Here is a 22,083-nt window from a genome sequence, read left to right as displayed (position 1 = left end):
CAGAAGAAATTCCAGGATTAATGTCGGCGCTCCATCTAAAGCTTCTTCTAAATGTTCAGAAAAGAAATGTATTTAGATAACTGTACTAATGTTTTCATCATTCAACATCTCTTCTCAGACTATACTCTGACACTAAACAGGATTTTAGTGAACAAGAGCATGAATCCTCTTCTGGAAGATGTTGCTGCTCTGTTGTGGAAAGAAGAGGGAGTTGCACTGATGTTAATGTGAGGTGAACGGGACGCGCTGGGAGAGAGCAGTTCACAGTTTGGAAATGATAATGGTACCTGGATTTGCTGAGGACAGTTCATCTATTCTATCACTGCCGAGGAGAAGGACATGGAGACTGAGCCTTTAACATTAACCTTGCAAAAATGAGCACATCAGTCCTCCGCCAAGGCTGCTGAGTCAGTGTATGATTTCTGACAGATGGAATCCTGAAAAAATTGTTGTCCTCAGCAGTGGATTTGTAGCAGGATGGCAAAAATGTGATCATCAGAAGGCAGCTGATGTAGTGTTCACTTGTTGTCATGGTTACAGTGACGCAATGCCATCATCTCACAATGATACAGAAATCCCGAACAAGTCCGTGGATCCAGACTATAAGCTGCATCACTGCCAAAAAAAATCCAACCACTTGGTCCTTGTGTCATTTCTGACCTTCCCTGAAAGTTTCATCCAAATCTGTTGGTCTGTTTTTGAGTAATGTTGCTGACAGACAGACAAACCAACGCCGATCGTCACATAACTCGGCTGCATTCCTTGGCAGAGTACCAATAGTAACCATACACAAAACACACTGAAAATGCTTAGAAGACACAAACATAGATTATGAAATTGTTTAAAGACTGAAAATGCATCAATATCAAACCCTAACCTTTCTGAACAGATTATTTTTTTGTTTACAAGCTAGTTTGATTTTGTATTTCCATAAATTGTACCAAACACATAATTTGATACATTTTTATTGCACCTGTAAAGCACCTTTATGCACTTCTACATGTGTTCCTTTGGAAATAAAGTATTCAGTCCTAATACAGTCTATGACTAAGTTCAGATGCTGATAATAGCTACTGATGAAGCAACACCTTAGATATACAAATGTGTTACTAAAACTTTGGTAACATGGTTATTGCTAGCGAAATTAAGAACGTCAAACTCAAGAATAACGTGATGAACAACAGCTACCCGAGTCCACAGAGGTAGAGTGATGCAGCAGAACAAGTCATAAGTTCAAAGAATGAGACAGCTGCAATTAAATTTGTAAAAGAACATATACAAGAAGACAGCAAGTTTTAGAGATGCCTTTTTAAATGAGTCCAAATCCAACCTACATGGCTCTGAAGGCAGAAAGTTGTTGTCGACAATGTCAGCGAAAGAATTCCGCTCTGACTGCACTCAGGCTGCAGTAAAGCATGTAGGTGAGAATGATGTTGGTGAACTGCGTTTGTTGATGAAACCACAAACTCTGAAGCGTACAAAAGAACTTTGCAAACACAAAAAAATCTGTCAAATACGATTGGATTGGCACAAGTAGAGCTGCCATTTGTAGGATAATGATCCAAAGCACACCAGATGCTTGCTGAAAGAGTATTTTTCCCAGAAGAAAATCAAAGTGCCATCCCAGAGCACTGACCTAAATCCCTAAGAGTACATACGGGATTTCATGAAAAGGAAGTAAGACTTAAGGATGAAGTCAAAGTTTTGTTTGTTTTGTTGTTTGGAGGAAACTTTCTGGCTGATGAATAAACACAAGATGTGGTCTTTAATGACGGTACTGTTTGGGTGCCCAAATACTTCAAACAAACTTGTTGTTGTGGAATATTCTGTTTGACAAATGTGCTATCTTTTCTCAAAATTCATGCCAATACTTTCTTTGAAATTTTATTATCTAAAGCAATAAAATTCTCACATTTTTAAGTGCAGCTTAAGTGTCTAAATCCTTTCGGGGCCCCTGAACATACTCACTTGCTTTTCTGAGGTGCAGTCATAAACAGAGGGGAATATGTATCATCCAAAAGACTGCTGTTAGTGAAAATCTACCCTCACAACAAAGCGAGCGTCCTATTTGTTAATCACAAGGCTGCAAACTATATCAAAAAGTGCACTGCAACACAAAACACGAGAGCAATTTAAGTAGATTAATAATTCTTGGGGCTGGTAGTGTGGTGATGCATTATAGCAAGCCGGCGTTACAGTGATGGCAGGAAAAATAGAAATGAAAGTGCACCGTGTACAATATAGAGGACAACAAGGAGGAAGAACTGAAACATATCACACTGGCCAAACCCTGGATTCTGACACTGCTGTCTGATCTGAGCTCCTAGAAAGGAAGAGCATGCAGAATTCTGAACCGTGTACCTCACATTCAAACCAACAAACAGCTGGCTCTGTTTGGCAACAACTGCAGTAAAAGCCCCAGGCAATGATGGCAATGGCAGCAGCTACTGTAATACAGCATGTGATTCGAAGCTGTGATTTAATATTACTCCAAGACATGTTCAATGGCATTTCATATCATAATTTGTTTATAAACTACACTGTATTACTTTTAATTGAGCGTATTAACCATCTGAACCCCAACGACACTGTTTATCAGAGTCAGAAGCTGGAAAAAGAGATATAATCTGATGGCCCTCAAACAAATGATCATCATTTAAAATCATTCAAAAGTTGAGAAAGGGATTTCTGAACTGGGCTGAACTGCAGGCAGTGTATTCACAAACCATATAAGAGACAAGTAAGGAAACAAATTAAAATATTTTTTAAAAACCTACAAAATAAAATTTTTCTTCCATTACTGGGAAAACCTCATGAAATTTGAAAAAAAAATGCTTTATGTGTTGATGGCAGGTTTATTCAATTTGTGAAAAACAAATAATTTACAGCATTCAATTTCTGTTGTTTTCTTCTTTTTTAATTTAACTGAATTGAATTTATGGCATTATACCTTTATTGTACCATGCAGAAGACATTTCCAAATTATTTCTGCTTCTAGCAGTGTCACTGTTGCTTCTATAAGAGTGCTGGACTTTGTATTGCAGAAAAAATTAGCCCAGACATTACAGGAGCAACAAACACCAATAAACTGGTTGTGGTTCGGAGGATTAAATTCTAATTTTGGCATTAAAATGTAAATGAAGCTGTCGTAGTGAACTAATAATTAAGGCTTCTCCTGCCCGATGATAGTTGTAAATATGAGGGAACACTCACAGCATGAGTAGATAATAAATCTAGCAACGCTGACAGCATACCATAAATAAACTTCAACCTTTGACCTGTTTTCCATTCCATCAGACCCATGACCTTCTTGCATTACATATGCATGATTCTAGTCACCTTTTGGACACCAGCACAATTGTCTTTGGGACAAAAAAAGAACTGAAAAAAAACCCTCTACTTGTTAAGTTTGCAATTATTGCAATGGCTGTACTGCTCTTTCTCTCAGTAGCTGGCTGCCTGAGCCATTTTACATTTAAATTTGTTGAATAATAAATTATTCAGTGATTTAATTCCAAAGAAAGTGGCAAATATTTCTGAGAACAAGCAACCCACCTGCCTAGCCAGGTGACTTGTTTTTAAATTACATCCACGATAGGGTTCTCATTATCCTTTAAGCATTTCAAAAGGCTTCGGGGATCAGAGCAAATTCTCAAAATAGATTCCTGTATATATATATATATATAGTCTGTCAATGATCAGACAATCCTGTGAGTCAATGAGGTTATTTCTGGAGACTGTGGGATACGGGTATACAGTAGTTTGTTGAGATCACAATGTCTGTCACGCCAGCTGCAGTGCTTTTATGGGCTGTCTTGCTGGTGACAAAAAAGGAGTGGATGTGGACAAAGAGCTTCAGAGAAATCTCAAATTGCATATTGAATTTTAAAAGCACACCCTCAAAGGCAGAATCCTGGCAGAGCCCACTCGTTCATGCTGCCAACACCCGGACAATAGTAATTGCTTGTCATATTTAGGAAAATTATGTGGGAAATACAAATGCCTCATTAAAACGTCTTATAAATTCGATTCAAGCCAATTTGATTCATTTTCAGCTCACGCTATCCTGGCAAGGTATACTGGTATGATCTCCACCTTTATTCCTTACAGACTCGCTGCTTTTAATGACGTCTCATTTGTTTCATCTAAGCCCTGAAGCCTTCCACGCTTCACCTCAGTGTCTCAAATTCCATTTTCATCATTTGAAGATCTTTCTTCCAAACCGATCATCATGTAAAAACAGTGAAGCCACCTCTGAGTTACTGCTGGAAAGCACAGTATGAAAATACAGCTCACTGGAGCTTACAAATGGGGTGCAAAGGCCACTATGATACAACAATTGGCTTTTGAGAAATCTGCAGTAGTGGTTGCACATCCTGCTCTCTGTCTCTGCTGCATGTTGCTTTTTATGTGCGTTTTTTTCACAATTTGTGTACAATATGTGCTACTGTGTAAAAACTAAAGGTCCAAATAATATTGAATAGATGAATATTCTGTCAAGGGACCTTATAGTGACACTCCATCTAGAATCTGTCGTATCAAGTCCACTTTTCTCTCTGAGCTCGAAGGTTCACCCTAACCCTTGAAAATAGCAGTTTGACAAAAGCACAAGGTCCATTTACCCTGTGGTTTGATAGTTTTCTACCACATATTGTGGCCTTCCCCATCAGATGAAGTTCTCATGTCATTCACTATTTAAAGACCTCTGCTGGTACACTTGAAAGCAGTTAAGCGAATGGAAAAAATTAAAGATGCTTTTCCACTGCAAATATTATATTTTGTAATTGAAGAATATATACAGCTCCATTGCCTCATATGGAGTCAAATAAATATCATAATATGTAAAATGTCAAACAGTTGAGATACTTCTGATCAAGGCTGTCTTCAAGCCTCGTCAGGATGAGCTCTATAGAGTCTTTGAAAATATTTTTCAATGTTTATCTGGACTGAAGGAGCAAACACTGAGGAAAAGAGCGAAGGGATTAATATTAATGTGATCCACTTACATAAGCAAGTACTATGGATTTTGACAACCCACCCATTAGCAAGTTTTACTTTAGGGATATTTTATGAGTTCCTTATTCAGATCAGCTGTTCATACATCCTGTTCACTTAGTAATAGTTTTAGAAATTAGGTTAGGATAGTCATTTAGCCTATTTAAGGACTAAATATTTTTCTTAATATTACACAATGCAAACATGAAATCTACACTGATCAGCCACAGGAACAACACCACTGATCACTGATGATCTCAATACAATACAATGTTCTGCTTGTCTCCTGTTATTTGTGATGCTACTTTGACACATACCGCCCATCAGCACTCCCCAGGGTGTGCTGATTCTTCAGCACAAAATCTGCTGAAGAATGACGAAAGGGTTGATCAAACCTCCAAACTCCCCAGATTACAATCAAATCACGCACGGTCGGGATACAGTGGGAAACCACCGTGCAACCCACAGGACACAAAGGATCCGATGCCTATGTTATTGTGCCAAACACCACAGGACGCCCCAAAAAAGTCCTGGGTCCATTGCTCTGAGAGTCAGAGCTGTTTGCTGGCACGAGGGCACCTAAACAGCATTAGCCAGGTGGTTTCACTGTTGTGGCTGATCAGGGTATATTAAGCTTGGAGCCATAGTGTATTTTCTTTGCTTTTTCTTAGCTTTGGTGGAGAGATAAATACATAATCTTCGCATGTATAATCAAATTCAATCCATCCTAAGGAAGCAGGTCAAAGCTGAACCTCAAACAAAGAAATGAGGTGGAGTTTCAAGGTGCCATCAGTAGTCATGGTAATGTGTGAGTCCACACCCAAAACATCCCCTGATGATAAAAAGAGCTGACCCCACCACAGGCGAGGGGATCTTTGGTCCATCCGACCTGTCAGCATGGTGTGGGGGTGCTTCTCAGCCCTCGCCCCACCTTTTGTCTCCACATTTTGTCCTCCTTTGTTTTGGGATTTTTGCCTGCTTGCTCGATATTTTTGTTTTATTTTTGCAGGATCTTTTAGTCACTACTTGCCAATTTCAGGGCTTGAAATTTTCTTTCTTATTTGTCAATTATCCTAAAGTGACCAGTGGAAAGGAAGAAAGTAAAAACTCCAGCAAATGTCAGATATAACAGGCCGACGAACCGACATCAGCTGTTTGCCTGCCGACCTGCTTGCCTCACATTACACAGATGTGCACCCATCTGAACCCACTCTATCAACTCTGGAAAAACGGACTGTCAGACCAGCTGAGAGGAGCCCTCTGTGACCTGTGGCCTGCAAACTGCTGCGTCCTAGTGAGTGTCCCCTCTCTGGGGAGCTGATCAGCGAAGGCAGCAGTGCTGGTTCCGACTGAAAGAAGCCGCTTTCTGACTACAAATAAGCAGCCAAACCTGAACCTAAATTCAGTTGTCCTGATGTCAACTAAATACCCTGAAGAGAACTCTTGAAAGACATCTTTTTTAACAGTTTCATTTGTCATCCAAATGTTCCAATGCATTCATCTGCGTGTGATTTTTTTATTTATTACACCACTTTTCTGAAGTATATTGTGTAAATAAATCCCCTCATTTATCAGCAAGTACTGGTTTTGTCTGTTTCTTTATGGAGAAGACGGACAACAGTTTAATCTGTAAAGTGCCCTATATTGAACTATAAGTGCAATAAATGCTACAGCACAGATGGGTCCATTGTCAGTGTATTTGTGTGTGTGAGAGTGAGCGAGAAGGGGGCTATTCTATAATGAAATAACGTTTTACTGACTTTAACTACTAAAGAAATAGAAAATCAATATGCGGGGGTCATTGCTGATGTAATGGCGGGCCGCCACAAATAAATCAATAAATGGGAAAGTGAGTCTGTATTTCAGTAGGCCTTCTTCTCCATGTTTGAAGAGCATGTTTTAACACTAAAATCAGAGTCAAAACCATTCCATGTACCCAAAAATCCAGGTCACATGGAGAAAACAGGTTACACAGGAAATCTGCAGGTCTCTCATCTTCCCAAAATGTTATTTTGGAAACCTGAGGCTTTAATATGTACTCAAGGCACAATCATTTCTGTTGTGTGTGCATGATATGGGGTAGACGGTGAAGTAAGAGGACATTTAAAAGCATCTTTCAGAGAAAATACACGTAATATTCTCAAAATAGGACTAAAAAACCTGTTGGACTATAAAAACCCACTGAATGGTGAGGAGTTTATTTGTAGTTACTGTTGCCCTTCCCCTGAGCATCTTTGGTGAACAATTAATTTTCCATTTACTTTCTGCCTGGTAGCGACCGTCGGCTCAGATGACCCTCTGACTGCAAATTTTACTGCCTGCTAGATGGTGGCCACAATGACAGGTAGTCCTTGCTGGAACTGCTAGAGCTCTCATTCATCATTCAGGTTTGTATTCACTGTGATGATAAAGCAACAGAGGAACAATGAGCTCAGTGTTACTTTTTCTCCACTGATCCTTTAATGCAAAAGTAAATAGCCTCCTTATCACTAAATGGAAGTGCAGTTTGAGTAGTTTTGTTGTAAGACTAATCCATCATCTTGCAGTTGCCAAAGTTGCAGGTAATAATGCTTCTGTCTTGCAGTAATCATAGTATCACTCTGAAAAGTTCCTCAGAAAATCATTTGTTCAAGTATTTTGAGGAAGTGAGTACTGAAATGAATCCATCAGAAACAACACTTTCCCTGCAGTGACAAAACGTTCAAAACCATCTGCAGCAATAAAAAACAAAAGTCCAGCTACACCAGGAGCATCTGACAAATGAGTCACATCTCACCCAGACAAATATACAGTCACTGATAAAACATTGTAAAGCAAAGAAGGATGTTGATAACATCCAATGGATATGAAAGTATTTAAGGGTGAATGTTTACTCAGTCATAGATATGTGACCTGACAGCGGCTTATTAATACTTCCACTTCCCTGGAGGCATGCAAATGCACCTTGTCCTCTGATAAAGTGTAGCTAAAAACCTTACTTGTTGAGATACAAATTGCAGTGACTTATCCTTCAGCTCCAGCAGGTATATACATTGTATCTAGGCACGTGTGTGTGTACCATTGTGTATTTGTATATATGTGAGTTAAAGGCAGGGAAAAGGGCAGGAGAAGAGAAACAGAGCGACAGGAAAAGATAGAGCTGAGTGCAGAGGCATATAATCTGAATTCAAAAGCAATCATTTTTGTTCTCAGCTCATAAAGCCGTCTGTGGTTGATGGGTAAGGCAGTAAAAATCAGGAGGATGAAGGTAAAATAAGATCTGAAGGGTTTGCAGGGATGCTTACACTTGCACAGCAGCAGCTGCTATCATTCTGGAGTTGACCTCATCGGAGTAAAAGAAAAAGCAGAAAGACAAATTACAGACAATTACAGATCAGACAAAATGATAAATGCGAGGAAAGACTCTTAACAATCAGGCGAGCAAATAAAAAAAAACAATTCATGACTAATTTGTAGCACTCGAACGATAAATTAATCATTTGATAAACAGATATGTAATTAACTCCATAAAACAAGCAAGTGAAGTGGTCACCTTGGGCTCGGAAAGAAAGAAATAAAAAGTCAAATATCCTGACATTTTGGAAATGAAACAAACAAATGAATCAATTAATAAATAATTCATCACTAATGAAGATACTCATCAGTTGTACCCAACCAACCAGTGACACATGAGTCGCTGGTTTTGTTTTCCCTTCTCAGTTATGCAAATAGTCGTCAGGTTAGTTGTGTCTTCATGTGCAAAACAGGGACACATCATGATGCAGTGATGCAGTATATCTCAAGCTCATTAGAGATCAAAATAAGCAGTGAGGATGCCCTCACGTCTTGGAATAAACGTCTACGCTTGCCTTCTGTTGCTCTTCACATAGTCTGCACTACAGCATGTGTGTGTATGTGTGTGTTTGTGTGTCCAAGTACAGGCCCCAGTGTGCAGCTTGCCCCAGTCAGAGTAAAGTGTTATTCCGAGTGCCACTGTCAGTCCCTCTTAGTCCCTGGAGAGCTGCTGTGTCCTCCTTAAGCCCTTCAGCGGTATCTGCAGGCATGCTCAACATGGAGCAAACACTGTCACTACAATCCTCTTTTGTCTTTGACTTTCAAACTTTTGTGGTAAAAAAATAAATAAAAAATGACCACAGCTTCAAACTTTGGCTGCCTGTGAATTAGATCAGAGAGTAAATGAACCATAATTTGTGGCCTGATCAAAGGAAGTTTCATGACAATGTAAAAATTGTGAGATTTACGACGTGGATCATAACTTTACTTGATGTTATTCTAATTCTGTATCCGTGTCTATAAAGGTGGGTCTGATTTTAGCAAAGCCTCTTTCATTTTTCTACTTTGATTAAATCCTCAATGACTCAATGAACTTTTCGGTTGGTAATCTTTATTGCTCCACAGCTTAATGAAATTATATTTCATAGAGATTTACGATGTTACTAAGATACTGACGTACAACTTATAACACTGACAATTTATTATTTCTGCATATTCAAATGATGTAGGATGATTGTAGGAGAGTTATGATAGTATCTTAATGTAACTGCTTGGGATTTCTTTTGTCCGTCAAATATGAATATTAGAAAATCTGAAATCATTGTCAAAAATATCATAATGAAAGATATAATACCATTAATGAGAATTTAAAAAAAAAAAAACACTTTCAGTATGTTTGTAAGACCTAAAGAATACACATGATGCATTTTGGTAAGAATCATTGAATCGAAGCAAAACTTGTTTGTTTACAAGGACACACCGAATCCTAAAAAGATCTAATCAAAGTGTGTTATGGTTCTATACTATTTACTTTTTAATCAATAACTTCATCCCCTCCACCACTAACACAGTCCAACATTTGCACCGATACAGCAGCAACAATGCTTTTAAATAAAACATTACACAGATCAATATGTTTTGCTGCACATATTGGCTGATGCACTCTGGTACCGGCAGCGGTATCGACTGTTATGAGCCACCAAATGAGAAAAAAAGGAAAAAATTCAGAAAAATATGAAATTAAAAAAGGTGGCAAACAGCAGCTCATCAGAAAAGGCTGCCAGAGTGACGACTACTACTTTAAACCCGCAAGATGGCAGCTAATGCTATCAGTTTCTTAGCACAGACTTTGACTTCCTTGACATAGAAAAAGGTTTGGGTTTTTTGTCAGCACCCTACACATCCGAACCATTTCCAACCACACTTGTGTGATCATTCTAAACCACAATTTCCTTGTTGTCTGTGGACATCTGAATGCCAGAACAGCTTCTTATTTTAACATTCTTTCCCTATGTTTTGACCATGCAGATAGATTTACTGTAAAATATTCATGTGTGGAGAATCTCTATCCCATGATATTTAGTGAAGATATTTTATCACTCAGCCCAAATGAATAAAGAACAGACAACATGCACAGGCGTACACAAAAAAGAGTGTAAATAAAGAGATGACTGCCTCAGCTACACATCTGTTCTGCAGTTGTTCCATCGTCACTTAAATGTTTATGCTTTCTAAAAATGTGCAAACCTTGCAAAATATCAAGCACAACTTTGAGAGCAGGCAACTCATTCCTTTAGTTGAAGCTCATGTACACGGTATGGTTGGCAGAACAATACAGAAAGAGTAAGCAGTGCATTTCAGATCATGCATTGAATAAGAATTTTAAAAAAGTTAGAATACCACTAACTTTGAGCATCTGGATAATTGCAATCGTGTCAAGAAAGTCCCATTAACTTTTCTCAAAAGCAACTATTCAGCCAAATTTCCAAAAGAAGGAGTGCAAATGTGATTCTTTTCAGTCTTTGACAATAAAATAGCACTTCTACTGCAACTTTATTTGAGACTTCTGATGATCCCTGCATTTCATATTGTAGATCTACCACCCAAACCTGAGTCTAACAAGGTGGTGATGGGTTTTTTTTTTGCAGGTTAGTTATAACTGGGCAATCATTGCTTTAAATTTGTCAGGTTACACCATTTTTTTCTTTGCTGAACATCAGGTTAGAATGGCTTTGGGCTCTGTTTAGCAGTTCAACACTGCTAAACACATCAAAACCGCATTCACGTCATCACCTGCCATTTCACAGTTACTCACTGCTGAATACATTTTCCAATCGACTACCAACTGTCAAGTTTTGCTCGCAAAAGCGTACATCAACATAGCCAGCTGTCTTTACCCCATAAGTGAAAATATCCTTGACCATTTAAATGAGAATCCATTAAATAATTGCTTAAGGTACATATTTATTTTGAGTTTTTCTTTCTACAGGTCCGCTGTTTACTTGAAGTATTCTGGGTAAATGTGTGCAGCGAGGCAGCAGGAGAAATTTTTAGCTCTGAGCAAATAAAATATAAACCACCACAGGCAATTCTGGCATCTCGTACCATAAGTGTGTATTCTCTCTCCCCATCTTAATCCTGTCTTCCATGCTTGTACCATTTTCTGCTATGCACTGTCACCCTCAGTTCCTCCTCCTCCTGCTACTATTGTTCTTTATCATGCAACAGGTTCGCTATCAGGGAGCAGTCTGACTGTGGAGGCATCAGCGATATAGGTGTGTAGGTGGGATGTTGTTATCCAGTGTGCCCACAAAGTCAAGGCCAACATAGATACTATAGGTGGAAAACCAAACGACAACTGTTCCAGGTCACACTGAGAAAAACATCCCTCAGAATTGTGAATCTTAATTTCCCTGAAGCAACAAGGGTTTTTTTTTTGACAAAAATGCAGATTTCTGGGCTGAAAATGATCACCTCCCTTCACCTCCCATGTTTTCTACACTGTGGGTTTTTTTTCCGCCTTTCTTTTTTTTTTTGTCAGTTTTTCTGTTTTTGTAAAGTATCTGCCTTTTGAGTTTGCCTCTCCATTTCTCCACATCTCAAAATCATTTCTGGCTTTTTCTCTCAGGTTCACCTTCTGACAGGAACACACTCATCTGAATGCTTTTAAGGTACAACAAAGTGGAGATGTCAATGCCGGTGACATCTCTATTACTTCTCTCCTATGTAAATCCTCAAGCGTCTGTTGCCTGCATTAGAATTACGCAAATCTAAAATATCCTCACATTGTTTTGCATTGACAATGGAGCAGCCTTGGGAATTTTGCAAAACTCAATATGGCAATGCGTCAATGCATGCTTAACAAAAGCCTATATATACTACTTCTCTGACTGATAATTAAGGAGTAGAATATTTGCCTTTCACCACTCTTCCCCCTGCCTCTCCAGACCTTCCTCCCCTCTCCCCTCTCCTTGCCTTCTTCTCCTCCCAGCTTCCTCCCCAGTCATTTGCTGCTTATTAGAGAGTCTCTCTGTCAACCTTGTCCCATCTAATTCTCACCCAATTACAATCTAAATGAACCACAGGACTGCTTAACTTGCTTTGCCTCTTCCCATTGTTTAATTTGTGACGGTAACAAACCCTGATTAGGCCTCTGCAAAGGTTCATAAATTAAGCACTCAAGACCAAATTAATCACCATTCCCTGGGAAGATAAATGGGCAATATTCAATTTTTCCATATGGATCCCACTGACAAGAGTAACACACTGAGAAGAACACTCAACGGCAACGATTGCATATGTTCCAAGCTGCGCTGTTTTTGACCAGGGCTGGTTTGTGCATCAGCAACCAGTCAAATGTCTTTTACACAGAATTTCTGTCCGAGCCATCTAAAAACTTTCACATGCAATGTTTGCACTAAAGCAGTTCTCACAAGTAGCATCTGTATTCCAGAGGTAAAACTGGGCCAATTTGATTAATGTCAGCATCTCAACATGAGGCGTGAATACGCCACAATAAAAGGCTTGCCACAGAGGGAGAGGATGAGTGGAAAGGAGAGTGAAAATATTGGAGAAACAGTGTCTCGAGGTACAGAAGACAAATACACAATAAAACAGGAATGAAACAGGGAAAAAAAGGGTGAAGGTAAACTGCAATAATGAAAAATCAAAAATGAGAGAAGCTACTAGCCAATGGCAGCAAAAACAGACAATCCCAGAGAGCTGTGCTGATCATCATCCAAGGAAAAACGAGAGCGAAACAAGAAAATGAAATGCAATTGCCTGATTTTGACAGAGGATCTAGTTTAGCATACAAACAGGCAGCAGATAATTAGTCTCGAGAGGGAAATCAGCGCACCCTGAGAGGAGGGAAAAAAAATGTTGAAAATATCAAAACGGCTGTCCTCAAATGACAGGGCAGCCATATCACAGGCCTGTCTGCAGTCAGGGACTTTCACCCTTCCTACATTTTACCACTTTCTCACTTTTATCTCTAGAAAATATGGCACCACGCATATTTCAGAAAATATTCAATAAGCTTTTATTATTTTAATGTTGTGCACCACACAAAGGGCATCCAAGAAGAGATACCTACTATACTACCTTTCTTCTAATACAAGTAAAGATGATGTAAAACCCTTCTGAAGCTGTAGAAGATATTATGAGCAACGGACTCTGCTACTGTCCACCATGCACATTTACCATTATCACTGATCAGCTCAGCGTTTCCAGAGCAGAGACAGTGGAAATGCACCCTGTTCTAAAATCAACGAGAGGGTTATGTATTAAAAATATACATACACTATAAATACATGAATATTGGGGGAAAAAATGTTAGATTTGAATGTTATTAAAAAAATAAGAAAACATGTTGAATCTGACAAAGACCTCCAATGTGAAATACTCCACGAACTGTCAGGTCTGTCAAACGTTTGCTATCTTGTTAGCTACATCCATGCAAAGTCAGCTAAATCTCCAGAAACTCTGATAAACTCATTGTTTTTATGTCATTTTGGTAAACATGTGCACATAACTAAAAGGAAGAGAGAAAAATGAACAAGCTTTTCTTGTCTTTCAGCTGAGAAAAATGAATGAAATGTGGTAGACAGCGTCGGCTCGTTCAAACTGTTCAGTCCTGACCAAAGTTCTGACTTTAGGTGACAATCACATTTGTATGCATTTTACAATGTAACTCGTTGCCTTGTGTTTTAATGACAGCATTCTTTAATCTTTCAAATATTGGCTATTTGTAATATAATTAGCAGAGAAAAGTGAAAGCTCTGATTTGGTTCTAGATGCTTTGTGATCCATCTCTCTCTGTATTTGCACAAAAGGACAGATTTAATTTCAGATTTAGATGTTATCTGCTCATTAAATGGCCCTTATCAATCACTGAACATCTTGTCCACATACAGTATATTTCCCAGTAGTGACCTCCTACGCCCCCTGTCAGGCCAAAAACCACTTTCTCATCCACTCTAATCATTGATGAACAGAAAGTAACCCTGTTAAAATGGTGCTAATATGGTAATAAGTGCATATAGAAATCTCTGGTGGTGTCATTAGCCTAACAACATAAAACATTGAGCTTTGCAATGTGGTAAATGTTGCAAAATTATGCATATAAACCCAAATCATGATCTGTGAGTTAGCTAAGTAGCTTTGGTCCCTAACTTAACCAGAAAGCAAAAGTCAAAACAAGACTTAAGGTCACTGATTTACAACCACATCAGCAACTCCAACTTCCAAGTATAAAATCATAGCTCCATCAACTTTTAATTAGATGATAACTGGGCAGCGTCAAATCAGTGAGAACAGCCTACTGAGCCTATTAGAAGGTGTTGGAGGTCCCTACTGACTCATATGTACAGGCATGATGCACAATGATAGCGGCCATTTCATGGGCTGACAACATCTGAATTTACCACAAAAATAGTCTGAATGAAACTCGGCAAAGGCTCTATATACCACCACAAGAACGTTCGAAGCCAGAAAACCCCAAATATGAAGTAAACAAGGCCTGCCTCAGCCTGCAGACAACATCATGATGTGCGAACAGATAACTTGTTGTTTGGTAAATCCTGCACAGGTAATGTGGCAAGAGGGAACTCAGCTGAAGCTATTAAATGCCAGGTATTAGAGAGGCACTGCACAGCATCTTGCTGATTGTAAATCATTTTTCTTGTCATAATAGTATCTTCTGTTAGCTGTGCTGCAGAGCCATTCGCTGAGCATCACACTTCTTCTCAAGACTCTCTGTTCAGACAGAAAGAGGAGAAACTACAATTACCCACATGCTGAGAAAAATACAGACAACTAGTGCACATGCACAGAAAGTAATACATTCTCGACATTACAGGATATAATTATCTGTATATGCATAAAATTATCAAATTTTTGCTCAACCAAAGTAGAATTAACAAACTAATTATGATTCCTTTGAAAGTTCTCCTATTGCATATAATGATTCTAAATGTGATACTGGTATTGTTCTGCTCTGATTGGCAAAGCAATAAAATAACTGTGATAATTATAATGAAAGGTTCCCTCAATAACATTAGCTGGTTTGCAATTTTTACAATAAATCTATTTGTTGCTTTTGGTCGGCTCTGAGGCTACAGCAAAAGTTTGATGTAGGATTGAAAAAAAGATGGCAAAAAAATACATGTGTGCTGCAGGCAAAGTAAAAATGACCAACCACATTTCTAAAATAGAATAAATAACCGAGTGATATACATTGCTAGAGACATCCAGATGACCTCTGTTTTCAAAAAGGTAGCGGTACCATATAAAAGGCTGACTTTAGGACTCTCAAGCTGCTAACATTTGCAACCAAACTCTCAAGTAAGACTCTCACAGGCAGAATTAATTCAAACTCCAGCAGTACTTGCTCTCGTCAAGATTTTCAGCCATAACATTTTTCATTTACATTTTCAATTTTGATCATAAAGTAAATACAACTGCCTGTACTAGTGTCATATGAGGGATATATGCAAGACACCACTGGTAGCAGAAGGAATCAAGTGATTGATTCAAAATAAACTATAGTTTAGAATCACTACACACTTTTTTATATACTGTTTTGTATTGTTTGGTCCTAGACCAGGCCACCACAGTAGACATCTAAACATCATTTTGAATAGTCACACAATCCTGTCTTCAACAACATTCTTCTTTTGCATTTTTAGTTCAGTCAGTTAATCTCCGAACGGTGTCAAATTCATTCACTTGACACTTCTGCATTTCTGACTTATTTGAAAGTCAAAATATGACAAAAACATTAGTTGCTATGCTGACACCTCTAACGCAATTACCATGCACGTCATTAGCACAGTGAAACAAAGTGCTGATGTAAAGAAGTCATTGTCAGCCACAATCCTGTCCTGTTATCACTTTGTTCATTGTAGTGATTCACAAGAGCTGAGTCACATCAGAAAGCAGGACGTGATAAAGTCAACCAGACGAATGAGGATGGCAACAGCGTCCCGACACGAAAAAAAATACTTTGAAGTTGCTGGTTTGAATATCCAGTGTGGTACTTTGGAAAGTCTCGACCCTATCCTCCTTTAACAGCAGTCTGCAGCTCTGAGGAGAGGCGCCTACACACTTATCAATGTTGTTCAGCGGTTGTAAGTATGAGTGATAAAACAGGGCTTTTTGCATATTTAAACAAACACAGTGACATTCACACCAAATGGAGAAAACTCACACAGACACAGCAACAAACTAAGAAGAAGAAAAAAAATAACACACACAGAAAAACGCACTCAATCATCATGCACAGCTACTGTGCACAAAAGACAGTGACCTTCAATCAGTTGCTGTCCTCTTCTTGTGTTCCCATCAACTTTCTGCTAATACACAATGGATCTGTTTTCTGGCAACACATGTACATCTGATACTACACAAAAGAGAAGCAAAACTGAAAACGCTTGCAGCTTTTAGAGCTTCCTCCCAGTGCTGAGCCACCTTTTATCAGCAGATCCCAATAATGTTTTTCTACATATGCATACAGTAAGCCAGCATTGACATTCATAAAGTAAGATGAAGGTAGAGAATGACTGTCACAGAAGAATCTCAGTGCATTTTCCCCATCAACAGAGATGTGTACGAGGCAAGTAGAGACTGTGCAGCTGGAAAAGCAATTATCATGTAGGAAGGCACATTTCACCACATAATACAGCTTTTAAAAAAAAAATAAAATCAGTGAACAAACATCCAGAGGTAAAAAGAAAAGGAGAAGCTGCACTGGATGCTGAATAACAAACACGAACAAAAGAAATCCTCTGGGTCATGTTTAGGTCAAACAGAAGTAGGCACAGAGCAGAGAACTCGGAGCGCGAGCAGAGAAACAGCACTTCACTCTGGAGATGAAGACAACACATCATAATGGGCCTAATGTTTACAGATGAAGTCACTTGTCAAGTAGGGAGCAGTCAGCCTCGGAAATATTGCTGTTACAGTAACTTCCACACAAACTGCTCAATCTCACTGTCATGCACTGCAGTAGCACAAGCTGCATAAAGAAGCGAGCCAAGAAAATCATATGTGTTTCTTCAGCTGTACATAGCACACAAGAGAGACTTTATTTTGGTGAGCGCTGCCAATTCAACACCTTTCCCAACAACTCAGGCAGCCACTCAAACAGGTTGAATTAGTAGATGGCAAAGGCATCCGGAGTGAAGAAAAAAGCATAGAATATAAAAATAATGCTTTCTGCCAGAAAAATAACACACAATCTCTACAAAACGTGCACAGTGCCTGAACCAACCAAAGACTGAAACTCTCCTACGATGCCCTTTTGTCCTCAATAGGATTGACAGCCATAATAATAATTTCAGGATTGTTTGGAGAGATTACATTTAACACTGAACTGAGACAGATAAAACCATCAAACATACGGCAAGAATGCCAAACATTTTCAAGTTTGTATCCTAGTATAATACAGTACTGGAAAAACCGCAAGGTAAACAAAGGTGGCTCAAAGATCAAACAAAGATCGAAACATCAGTATAAAAACAAGGTCTAGCCTAAGTTGACGGTGGTAGAAATGTTTTACCAAAGGTTTAGTCTAATATCATAATTACTCCACCAAGGAAGCGGCGCCCCAGCGGAGTTCTGTGATGATCAATGTTTGTCTGTCTGTCTGGTAGCAACATTACTCAAAAACGGATTAAGAGATTTGGGTGAACTTTTCAGGGAAGGTCAGAAATGACACAAGGACCACCTGATTAGATTTTGGCAGTGATGCAGCTTATAGTCTGGATCCACGTTTTCTTTTTCATGATTTCTGTATCATCGATGATGGCATGGCACCACTTGAACTATGACAAGTAAATACTACGTTAGAAGATGATCACATGATTGCGATCCTACAACAAATCGGACTTATCGAGACTTATCCATTGTAAGTGATACAAGGAATGAGCAGCCTTGGTGGAGTACTGCGCTCCGAGTGCTTTTCTAGCTATGGCTGTAGCAGTCGTAGCTCGTCTGGTTGGTGGAAGCCCTTCTTGTAAAGTCTCTAAGGCTAAGACATATGAGGGAGTTCAGAGTCAAGAAAGTCTTCATATTTGTGAGTGGTGCACAAATCAAAGATTATAAAAGAAAGTTTGCTGGCTGCCAAACATGAATCTGCATCGTTGTTTCTACACATTGACCTCAATCTGAGCAACAGCTTACGCACTACCTCACCAACCAACTACTGAAACTCTCCTGTGACACATTTAGTCATCAATAGCATTGAGCACAACAATAATAATTTCGGGATTGTGGTGAAAGATTACAAATACTAATGACCGGTAGTTGAGAAAAATGTGAAAATGTAAGCGCAGATGGATTAGGGTTAGGGTTAGAGATGGTGGCAGAGTAGTAGTACTGACGGTTTATTCAACTTAGCATTGCTACTAGTATCATAATTATGGCTGTGGCAGTCGTAGCTCGGATAGATGGTGGTGCCCTTCTTGTAAAGTGTCAACAGCCAGACATACAGGGCAGTTGTGAGGCTAGAATGTAAAACTGTCTGTGCAATCACTGCAGCGTAAAACAGCATACGATGTTCAAGTCAAACAAACACTACTTACTGGCTTCTGACAGGCAGATGAAGATCGCTGACAGCCGATTGATTATTCACCTGACAAACATATTTATCAACTTTCAGGCAGGTTGTCACTGTGAATGAGTGATTTCAGATGCTTCCACTTATTGTCTGTTGAGTTGGGGAAGGATGGCAGGACATGGTAGAGGTGGAGTTTCACTGTATTAATGAAACGCCTCCATTATTGTTCAGTTTTTTTCCTCACATGGTGTCAAATGCAGTAAACTTACGCCTGCCAGTCTTGAAACTAGTTGGTAAATTATCTCTTGGCATCCAACTGAAATGCTTTCACAATGGAAATCTGACATGCTTTCAAACACTTCATCTCATAAATGCAATGCGGTACCAAGTGGGATTTTTCATATTGTCACACTTACATCATTATCAGACTTTTCCCCCATAACAGGCTGCATGGTCCATTTTATGGGAGCCATTTAGATTTGAATTACCTTCCAGCAGCATTTCCCAGTAATCAGAAAACCAAAGTGCGCGCCAGAATAACAGCAGAAGGAAAAAAGATTTTGTAATGGATCACAACGTGGCATATTTTGAAAAATGCTGTTTGGTTTGAACACAGTAAGTGTACTCACATTGATCGATGTTCCCGTCTGCTTTCCCCTTCTCCTGCAAACAGAGAACACACACAAAAGTGGTTATTACAGGCTTGGAGGAGTGAGACAAAAGCAGCCTTACTGCAGCTTTTCCCAGACCATTCGTTACTGTGCCTTTTCCTCTTTTCTGGGCTAAGAGAATGACGACGGCAGAAAACAAAGGTGAACACATGGAGAGAGAGTGAGAAGAAAAGAGTCAGAGAAGGAATGTCTACCGGGTACAAAGTCAATTCACTTATCCTAATTATAAATACACTAGCCAACAGGATGGCAGGTTTCGCCGTATTTTACAGAGAAGTTCATCTGATATCAACAGGAAAAGCTGATTCATTTCAGTCCTAAGTGTGAGTATGATACTGACATGCAGCTTCAAGTTAATGTTATGTCACGTTCATTCACTAAAAACACTAAATGTTAAAGACTTCTATGGTGAAAGTCTGTATTTTATTTTTTTTACTTTGTTATCTATGTGGTAATTATTTTAGGTGTTGGAAGACACACGAGTGAAACAACAAAAAACTTCTGAATAAGTAACTCTGGTACACAGACATTAGTTTTTTGGGCTCAATCAATGACCAGAGAGGGACTTTAATCAGTGTTCGTATGATGAGATGGAGGACAATCATTGTAAAGGACCCAAATTCATTGCGGTTAAAATATGTGGAGTTTTATTTTGAAATGTACTTCTTCTGTTTTCTGTTGCCATTTATTTTGAAAGGTCAGTTAATACATGTAGCGAACTGAAAAGTAAGCGTACATGGTAATAATGGTAAGGAGCACAGAGAGAGAAAAGTTATTAAAAAGTAGAGATAAACAGGAGAGTAAAGTGTAAAATGGAATTCAGCTCCAACTGAAAGTGGCAACAAGGTATGGCAATTATAGGTTCTCAATTTTATGGTCTAAAGAAAACATTGGTATTTGTGAAGCAAGCTAATGTGATATTTCTGTGTTTTATTTTTTGTTTAGCTCTTTTGTTTTAAGTTGGACTTGTAAAACTGCAACCTGGTTTATGAACTGTAATTGTAATTAAACACATCAGTCCTGGCTTATTTCACTAGTACGCTACAACCATGTTTAGCTGCAGAGTACATAAAAATCAATATTTAAAGTTACACAAAACACAAAGTGTGAACAATGCTGGAAGAGAAGACAACTATCCTGAGGCATCAGTGAGCAATGTCAGGGGTAGTGAAGAAAATGAACAATTATATTCAGCAACAAGCAAAGACATAACATGTTGAAGTAATAAGTTAAATGGGTAACCACAATATTGGAGCTGCACAATATATTGTTTCAGTGTCAACAATGCGATTCGTACATGCATAATAGTCAGGATTTTTTGCCGCTTGTTACAAAAAGGAAATTTGCTCATTTTCCATGACTTAACTGAAAGAGTACTAATCATATGTATGTTAGGGTTCTTGCATACACAGGTTGTTAAAAACTTTACTTACAAGACACAGAGTTTGTTGGCTTGCACTGAAAAGCAAAACGAGTGAGGAAAAGCAAAGAAAAACTGAAAAAGCCTTGGTTGCAAAAATAACTGAAACATCAGTTGTACTGTAATATTTCCGATGCCGAAAGGATGATGTTGGCCAAAACCTCTGTCCGCAGTGGCTTGTGAGTTCAATCAGTACATGAGGCAAGATGACTAATCTGTTTGATCGTTTAAATCCAAGCCACAAAGCCCTGTAGGATGAGCGCAGAAAAACTATTCTGGATGCCTTTGCCACTGTCACACCATCTGAGAAAGGTTACAAACAGCAGAGAGAAATCACTGCTGTGGGAACGTCTCACCTCACCAAAGACATGACACCAATTAACACAGTTACCAATGTGGGTTTAAAGAATAAGATCGGGTCACTTAGGAAGTGGTATGTTACACTGTCACTGTTATTTATATGTGTATTTGTAAATAGACTGTTTTGCACTATTTCTTAAGATTTCTTTGCACTGAAAAGGAGAAGCTTTCCAATTTCGTTGTACACTGTATAATGACAATAAAGCACATTCTAATCTATTCTATTCAATGTAATAACATCTTGCACCTACTTTGAAATGTATGAAAAATGTAAGGCACGAGATGGAAAAAAAAACTGACAAAAATGGAACATTATGCAGCCACAATGGACCTGTGGTCCAGATGGACAACATAGTCCTAGATAAGTCTCACCATCCATTTTATTAATGAGGACTTCCAACTGAAAAGTCGCTGTTTGCAAACAGCATTTTTCCCTGATGATCATACAAGAGAAAGCATGGCAACTGGAAGAAGAGAAGTGTCAGCTGCTTGGGGACCGAGATGAGAGACGTCAAGTCTGTCGAACAACAGAAAATGCGGTAAACACGGTGAAGGCTGCTGTGCTAAACAAGTGCATCCTGCAGCTGCTAAGTTATTACTAATGCTATATTTACAAAGCTGTTTTTCATTTTGCAGTACATATTGCAGAAAAATGAGTTAATTTTTAATGTAATTTGTTTGTCAGCATCATGCAGCCTCAATTACTACTAACACTGTGTGGTTTGTGAGCTAGTTATCAGCATTTTGGGGTGAGCGGTGTGCTTTTTAGTGACTGATCACTTGTGCTTGTAACAGGAAAATGGCTG

At 38.8% G+C, this 22,083-nt stretch overlaps 1 protein-coding gene across 1 annotated transcript in view; it reads right to left on the bottom strand.

Annotated features, from left to right (window-relative positions):
• Window positions 1-22,083, bottom strand: part of fstl4 (follistatin-like 4) — a 232,697-nt gene that overhangs the window by 183,265 nt on the left and 27,349 nt on the right. Inside the window, exon 3 of the mRNA XM_022190937.2 lies at window positions 19,456-19,489. Coding sequence (XP_022046629.1) covers window positions 19,456-19,489 — 34 coding nt within the window. The remainder of the gene's footprint in view (window positions 1-19,455; window positions 19,490-22,083) is intronic.

The sequence above is a fragment of the Acanthochromis polyacanthus genome, chromosome 17 (assembly GCF_021347895.1).
Source record: "Acanthochromis polyacanthus isolate Apoly-LR-REF ecotype Palm Island chromosome 17, KAUST_Apoly_ChrSc, whole genome shotgun sequence".
Lineage (NCBI taxonomy): Eukaryota > Metazoa > Chordata > Actinopteri > Pomacentridae > Acanthochromis > Acanthochromis polyacanthus.
Note: the sequence above shows the minus strand (reverse complement) of the source record. Positions and strands in the feature narration are given on the sequence as shown.